The sequence below is a fragment of the Panulirus ornatus genome, chromosome 73 (genome assembly GCF_036320965.1).
Source record: "Panulirus ornatus isolate Po-2019 chromosome 73, ASM3632096v1, whole genome shotgun sequence".
NCBI classification, from domain to species: domain Eukaryota; kingdom Metazoa; phylum Arthropoda; class Malacostraca; order Decapoda; family Palinuridae; genus Panulirus; species Panulirus ornatus.
The window spans coordinates 2,712,170-2,720,858 of NC_092296.1; the positions used below are offsets into that span (position 1 = coordinate 2,712,170).

Consider the following 8,689-nt stretch of genomic DNA (forward strand, 5'->3'; position numbering starts at 1 on the left):
GATATCTTATCAGAGTTTGAGGTACCTTATCATTACCAAAAGTGTGTTGAGTTATATACTTTAGGGTTTATTTGGACAGCCATTAAAGGTTCTCTTTCTTTCACTTTTGTGTCCCTATCTCTGGCCACAAACTTTACACTTCAAATGAAAAACAAATCGACATTTTATCTAAAGGCTAATCGAAGATCTAGTAGATGTATCATATAGTCTACTGATCTTGTTACTTTCTCCACACATATGTTTTACTCGAATTTCATTGTGAAAGAAGGGACGTGTCTGTGTGTATAATGCCTTCTGATCACAGACTTTAAACTCCTAGTTGACATCCTCATTTTGTACTGAAATACCAGTAGGTTTTCCACTTAGCAAAGTAAATTTGCGATCATTTTATGATTCTGAAAATAGAAAAGACGAAAACATCCCTCTCTTGTTCATCAATATCTCTAATTTCATTTCTATGTTCTTGGGTGCTGACAATGACTCAATTGAACTAATCATCGAACTGTTAACTTATTTCATCAGCTTATATCACACTGGCCAAATATTCCAGTTCGATTTTAGGTATAGATGTAAAGATCAGTCTAAATACAGATATGGTTGCTTAGCTTATCTGAGAGTAAGCCTCTCTGAAGTCTTGTTATCAGCTCCACCTCTTCTGTGATACTCACATGTCCAGTCTAATTGTTCAATGTTCTATCCACTGTTATAGTTTATAAGTTGATTATCCTAAGAGTGAGATGATAATTACAGCTTATTATATTCATAAGTTAGCAACAAGTATCTGGTAAAAAGTTTTATTGAGATATGACCAGCATAGTACACTGAGCCACATGACGATCTCATCTTCAGGACGTATAAATCAACACTTTTCTCATGTGGATTAATTAATTTGCATACTTTTCGCCATCTTTTATTTAACAGGAGCAATCTTTTTTAATGTGGATTTTATTTTATTTTTTTTTTTTGTGACTGACATTAGAAGAACGGATTTAGGTATAGGAACGTCGACGTCACGAACGGCAACACAACACGTCGCTTGCAGCAGTGAATTGTACGTTACCCAAACACAACACCGGTGAGGCCAAGGGGAATGGCATCGTGCTATACCAATTAATAAGGACATTCTGCCTTATTTAACATTTAGAACAGAGGTAAACATGATTAAGAAAGGAATTATGGTTTATAATGAGGGGTCAGGAGAGGAGAGAAGTAAAGGGAAAAAAACATTAGGTAAACCTGGGGGTAAATTTATCATTTAAGGTTGACCATATTAAGTTACCTGCGGATGTGGTAGAAAGACATAAAAATGGACTCTGCTTAATAGAAGTGTTTTCGACCTTAGGAGCATGATTTAGAATATTCATATAATAACATATGTGACCATGATTAACCGAGTGTCACTGAAATTAGAGGATAGGCTATTGTGATGTCTGCTTCCTTCTGTCATGGATAAGCTTTGAAACGATTTACCTTCTTATGTCTCATCTGAAAACCATGACCTTTCCCATTTCTAAAGTAAATGTTTCCTTCACGTACTTAAGAACTCTTCTAGCTAGCTATCTATATCTCTGACTGCTGTTCCCCTTTGGGAACTCCCTTGAGGGGATGGCCACATCCAAAGTCCCCATAACTGGTGAACTCCAGTGCTTCACCTTAGCCTTTAGTGCCTCGCCCTTAACAGGTCGCTGGCAGAGGGCAGAGGCTCCTACCTAATGGTCCCATCAATAGCTATTACTTAATGTGTACTCGTAGACTGACATTTTTCATTACTTATACTTTCATATCCTTATTCTCCACCAGCCAAAGGCTTGTCTTTTTCTGAACCTGTTTTTTTTTCTTCATGATTTAAGGCACAGGAATGACAAGACAGTAGTAAGTAAATGTAATGCCTCTGAATTATCAGATGTGCCAAAGGCTCAGGTCATGTAATGTTACTGTCAGTCGCTGATATTGTATTGGTGGCTTGATGCATGGCTCAAAGTTTGAGTATCATCTCTTCATAAATCTTTTGACATTAAACAAAGTTTAAGAGATGGGACTCCATGAGTTTACATTTGGAACTATACACATGTAGGTGATTATGGAGGTGACCTCTCAATTCATGAAGAGGATTAGTACATTTGACTGATGGAGTAATTATGTGGCTGTATATCTAAAGACTTGCCGCTCCAGCCATTTGTAAATGTACATAAATCTTTAATGGATGTAAAGCAGTTCTTAGTAGCAAGTCATACTCATTCATCACTCAGAATTCTTAGACTAGAATATGCAATGCAAGCATTGGTTTTCTCTTAACTATTCTCTAAATTTCTTTCATACCATAACAATGTACTCCTTGTTATGGACTTTTTCACTATTAGTTGCTGAATATCATCATGCTTTGGCAATTGAGACGTAAATTTTGTTGTTGGTAGCCACTGTGTTGTCTAATTACTTTAATTCTTTTCTTTTTTCAGAAATGAAGAACTAACCAATAATGTTCCTTCGAGGAGTTCGGTTCCAAGGGGGCTCGTATAGTGGCACTGCCCACTCTCCTCTCTTATTGTGCTCCTCTGGAACTCCAACTCTTAAAACCTCAGTGGCTAAAGACATCTGTAGTGTTCACCAGTGTTGTACTAATCAAAAGTTATTTGAAAAATATAGATATGTAGATATACTTAAAAAAGGAAGTAACTTTTTAAATAGTGCCTTTTTACTTACACCTCAACGAAGAGGTCTTTATACATGCTTTAAATATAATGGACTTTTAGAGGATCAAATGAATTGGAATAGAACATTTGTATCCAGAGGAATTTCCTTGACATCAGTTCAGCATCTTTTCTGGGAAAGAGATCCAAAGGGTGGATATGGTAGCAAGGTAGGTGATTTTAGATAAGGAACCACATGATCAACAATAGATACAGAGTAAGTTGTGTTCACTACCTATTAATATTGGAGGACTTGTAATTTTGTCACAGGACAATCTTCGTACCCATGCATGATTCTTGAATACTACAATTAATTCCATTATAAAAGGATTAACCAATGGAGAAAGGAAAGAGAAAGGGCTGTGCAACTTAAGTATCCATCCATATGCTACCCATGTATCAGTCAGGATGTTATGCACTAGTCTTGATACTACAGTTAATTCCATTATAAAAGTGGAGAAAGGGAAGTGATAAAGCAGCGCATTTCAAGTAATCATACATATTATATATATGCTACCCATCAATCAGTCAGTATGTAATGCATGACTTCCACGTATGTTAAATAGAAATAATTTTTGACATTCACACATTTGCAAGAGTAATTTGTAGGCTGCCTTGGAGAAAAGCTGTTTACCATACTGTAAAACTAACATTTTTAAGCCAGAATACTCACTTACCTTCACCTCATTGCCCAACTCACTTTCTGCTATGGAAGTTGGTACACTTCTTTAAAATCTTTGTGGTTTGAGACTGGTGAATTACATAGTAACTGAATGTTTTGGCTGTTTGATATTATAGCTAGTTGTATGAGAGAGTTAAAGCTTCACAAGTGATCACATTGCTGTTTTTAAGCAGATTCCTAAGACTGTTCTCAAGAGATGTTACAGTATATTTTCATTATAATTTGCACAAAACATGGCTATGGCATAATTAGCTGGGTGTTTTTGAACCTCACCTCAGGGCAATCCAATAACTTTGAGAGAACTATATGGATGAATATATGTTAGGAGATTAGCTTGAAACAGGCTTTTCACCTGCTCAGTGCCAGTTTTTCATTCTCAAGAATATTATCATTCTCTTGGCCAGAGTGAAGCACAATATCTCATACTTTCTTAACAAGTTTCATTGTGTTATATGGTTTCTAGCAATCTCAGTTTACTTACAGAAGAAACATAATAATAAGGAGCTAATTCGTGAAGGGCTGAAGGAGCTACGACAGGAACTCTCAAAGTGGAAAGATGAGGTGCGAGAAAAATTTGAATGCGATCCAATTCTTGTCAGACCAGGTAAGTTATTTATTAGCTTGTACTTTATCAAAAGATCTCTGCTACTGCAGTATAAACATTATTTAACCCTTTTATGTTCTGGCATGCTACGAAAATCTCCCCCAAATTGGCTAACAGCACAGGTTTTGTCATGCAAAACTTCTGCTGCTCATTAACTGATTACGCAAGTTGTGTCATAAAAACTTGAGTAATATATTGCATAGGTAACGTTAAGGCTGGTCAGTGAACCAATTGGGTAACCTTAGCCATGCTTTATGCACCTCAGACTCTCTCAGCCTCAGTTTGGTGTAGCATCTCTTTTGTACAGACAATGTACTGTGTTTTGCTTTTGATGTGAAGTATAATGTTTTTTAGTAACTTAATAACTGATTTATGTTTAAACACAATATAATTCTACAGTGGCGGGGTGGCGGTGGGAATGAATAAAGACAGACAGTATGAATTATGTACATGTGTATATATGTATATGTCTGTGTGTGTTATATATATAAGTTGAGATGTATAGGTATGTATATTTGTGTGTGTGGACGTGTATGTATATACATGTGTATGTGGGAGGGTTGGGCCATTCTTTCTCTGTTTCCTTGCGCTACCTTGCTGACGCGGGAGACAGCGACAAAGCAAAATAAATATGTAATAAATGAATAATTCTACAGTATTGCAGAAAACACATACTATGACAAATTGTTAGGTAAACTTACCTTTGATATTCATCTGGTAGAAACAGAGGTTCATGGATTCATTCTTTCGATGAAGCAGAGAGACTATTTTGCAAGACACGTAGACACAAACCTGTGAATGTTGCAGGAAAAAGATAAGTTATTTAAAGATTTTTGGCCGTTTGCTGTGCAAAGGGTTCTGGCTGTGAGGAGGTATGGGAAGTGTGAGGGTTGTTATGACTACCTGTGTCATCAACCAACAAAAGGTTTGATTGCCTATGTGAAAGGATAAGGATTAAGATAGAAAAATTTTTGTGTGCCTGTCTGTGCTGAACTTGTAGATATTTCTGCTAGGTAGATGAGAGATTATTGGTAGCCGTACTTGGCAGATACAGTTACCTACATATATGTTGTTTATATTCATATATTAAAAGAATATTATCTCTTAAAAAAGCACAAATAGTGGAGAGATCCAAGTATTACGATTTTTCCATGAAAGCTTGGTCATTTGTTGTCCTGCTAAGGTAGGACATGGTAAGCAGGTTTACAGAAAAAAGTGTATTTAGTGTAGTGATATGTAAGTGGGTTATACATTAATCCCTGTGTACAACGAAATGTAATGAACAAAAATGATTTTATGTAAATCTTTTTCCTGAAGGTGACATGGACAAGCTTTGGATTCTAAATACTCAAGAATCTCTAAATCAGTGGGTTGTCACTAGTGACCAAGACCATGGTGAAGGTGGAAGTTCTTGTTCTCTAACACTTTCTCCGACTGGACATGGTTTATTCTCGGGGGAAATCAGCACCCAGGTTAGTTATGTTGGATGGTTGCTTAGAGTGTTCCTAGAACAAGGCTTACTCTCATGGGGTACTTATATTCAAGTCATTCATGTGAGTGTATTAGTTTCAGATCAGTCTTTACATATGGATGCAGTAATTGAGTAGAGTACTGAAAGGTTTTAGTTAAAATGACAAATGATAAGTTATTATACCATGAATTTGAAAATGGGTAAATTTATAGTCGTCTCTTCCTCTAACAGGTACCTAAAGATGGAAGGACAAAGCGTGCAGGATACTGCAATATGAGGTCAATAAGACCAAGGGTAAGTTTTAAGAAATGCAAGTATTTTTACCTTTTTTCTATCAGAGATTTTTTACCATGGAAGAATGTGTGACATACACATTTCATTGTACATGTATATATTCAAATTTTATTAAATACACAAATGTTGATAACTTTTGATATATCTTTTAGAACCTAACCAGAATCTGTTCATAATCTAAAGGGGAAATGCTACTTTTTTCTTCGTGATCTCTTTAACTGAGTCTTAGTAGTTTTTGTGGGCAATTATTCTTACAGTTAGGGTAGCAGGTTACTGTTAAAGAATCAGTTATCCATGCCCTTTCCCAGCCAGCCTGTGGGGTTGGGGTCGGAGACCTAGGTTTACCAACTTAGCTCCTAAAGAATGTGCATGCATGCTTTTGATGTTAAATAAATGTATAAGCATTCTTTTAGTTCGGTTAGATTGACACAACTTTTGATATGTTTCCATATACTGTATATCTTAGTAACCAAAACAATTAATCGTGTGATTGAAATAAACTATTTAAGAAGTGTCATGCTGCAGAAAGTTACCTTGATTTTAATCTTACCTACAGAAGTCATTTAAGAGAGAGGTGTATTTGGACTGGACACAATACAACCATCTGGAGTTACGAGTGCGTGGTGATGGCAGGCCCTATATCTTAAACATCTCCACTGCTGGTTATTTTGACATATCTTGGAATGATATGTATTCGTACATACTATACACTAGAGGAGGCCCACATTGGCAAGTCACAAGGGTAAGAGTTCCAATGGTATGTCTGTCTCCTATTCTTCCCCTCCCTCAAAATTCCAACTTTAACGCTTTATGATGGCTTCACTCTATCCCCCATCAGTTTCATATGAGATAGAATGTCAGTTATGTTATCAAAGGCTTTTTTTTTGTACAATACTACTAGAATCAGACCCTCTTCTGCACTAGTCAATAGACTAAAAGCTTCCGTAACCACAGAGGCCAGGCCACTATTTCAGATTACAGGTACATTGACATATTGCATCCAACATCAGTTGAGTCCTTCTGTGACTGGTAAAGTAAGAGTTTCCGAGCATTTTAATGATGAAACAGAGATGAATCTATTTGATCTAAATAATTTTGTTAAGCAACCATAGTATTTAGGTTGGAGGGTGCCTAACTATGTGAAAAGTAATAGATTTAATGCAATTTGAATATTTATCATGAGATCAGATATCAGATTTCCTTTTCTCATTGTAAAAATGTAGTATCTTAGTTTAACTTTGATATTCTAGTCTCTATATCTCTGATGCCCGATCCAATTGGAACTCCCTCTAAGCAGTGGCCACAACAAGTCTCTCCTAAACTAAAGAATTCATAAACTACTTAACTAACTTAGGCTGTTCCATTGATCACATGCCAGGATATGACCAAAACTTTAAAATCACTTAAGTATTTATGAAAGTGTTCAGTGTAACTGGCTTATGGTGGAGGAAAAAAATATCTATGTAGCACATTAAAGAAAATCATTTGGAGGTGAAAAACTATACTGCATTAATCTATTCTTTTTTTTTTGCAGATACCTTTCTCTAAATTTTTTTTTAGCAGTAAAGGTCGTGTGCAAGATAAACAGTCACCACTCCCACTTCAGCAAATAGTGTCTGTTGGGATATCTGCAGGAGATCGTGTTAATGCACCATTTAGATTAGAAATAGACTATATAGGTGTTTATCATGACCCGGATCATATAGAAACATTTGCCTATGAGATGTACAGGGTTCCGACAAACACAGCAGGGCACTAAGTTAAGTTATGTCTACTTTGTTATATATATGTACAACATACTAACCTCCAACAGCCAGGATCGAACCGGAGTCCCACATGCGAGTGGCGGGAATGCTGACTGCTAGACTTCGAGCCCGGTGGCCCAGTCTAGCGGTTAGCACTCCCGCTACATGTACAGGGGTCCCGGGTTCGATCCTGGGTGTTGGAGGTTTGTATTTTCAATAAAGATGCGTGTTTCTATGCGCTGTGTTCGTATATAGATGTATATGTATGTACAGAAATACAAATAAAGATTTTGAGAGAAATAAGAAAAGTTTGTCTTGAATTTTACTTTAGCGGTAAGAGTTAACTTATGTGAATTAGCTTGTGGGCTATTAATATTTTTTATTGATCTAGCATAATTCATTTGATTGTTTTAGTGATTCTAAATATTCCCTCCCTTTTTTTATTTTCCTGATTTCAAATGACCAAATAGCATAATGAAAGTACAAGCTGGGGGAAACATGCTTGTACTGATCGATTCATTACCACCTTCCGGTAACTACAGTTTATATCTTTTTCCTTATATGTATTTTTGTACATAAGAAATGCCAATAAGGTTCATTCCTACTATGTGCTGTTTTATGTCAAGATATATCGGCATCAAGGTTGACACTTTTGAAGGACGTTTTAATTGCAATTCGTTTAGGTATCAAGGTTGACACTATAATGAAGGACGTTTTAAGTGATATACTAATTCGTTGTTCTGCACTTTGGCGTTTATATTTTTTAATGTTGCTGACATTGTAAATTGTTGAAAAGTATGGTCATGTTAAGTGGGGCTTACACAGTACTTAGTAATCGATATTCCTGTATTTGGCGAGAAAACTGCTCTCTCACCACCTCAACTCCCTCAAAACTCTGTTTTTAGTTTTATTAATGAATTTGAGTGACTGAGAAGTTAAGAAACGGCGCATTGTCCAGAGTAATTAGATTCCAAATGCAATTAGCAACTACTATTAGACGTTCGAAGGTATTATAATGGAAGGCAAAACTCTGCCGTCAAATAAATACTTTTAAGTAATGCATTTAAGTAAAAGGCATCATCAAGAATGTTAATAGATCATGGAAAACTTTAATCTTTAGGTATTCACTAATTGGCAACTAAGAAGCACATGTCAATGTACGATGTTTATCGTATCAACCACGGGCAGTTGCATTCCATATATATA

The 8,689-nt window shown here is 36.1% G+C and overlaps 1 protein-coding gene across 2 annotated transcripts; it reads left to right on the forward strand.

Annotated features, from left to right (window-relative positions):
- Positions 1-1,011: 1,011 nt before the first annotated feature.
- CIA30 (complex I intermediate-associated protein 30) lies at positions 1,012-7,809 on the forward strand. 2 transcript variants are annotated; one of them, XM_071661074.1, is made up of 7 exons: positions 1,012-1,075; positions 2,457-2,857; positions 3,853-3,973; positions 5,291-5,445; positions 5,676-5,738; positions 6,295-6,480; positions 7,273-7,809. In XM_071661074.1, exons 2-7 carry the CDS (start codon positions 2,477-2,479, stop codon positions 7,495-7,497), a joined length of 1,131 nt encoding a protein of 376 aa, XP_071517175.1. In that variant the 5' UTR covers positions 1,012-1,075; positions 2,457-2,476; the 3' UTR covers positions 7,498-7,809. The 2 variants fall into 2 exon arrangements, with proteins under 2 accessions (XP_071517175.1, XP_071517174.1); XM_071661073.1 differs by having other exon boundaries at positions 1,018-1,151.
- Positions 7,810-8,689: the final 880 nt, after the last annotated feature.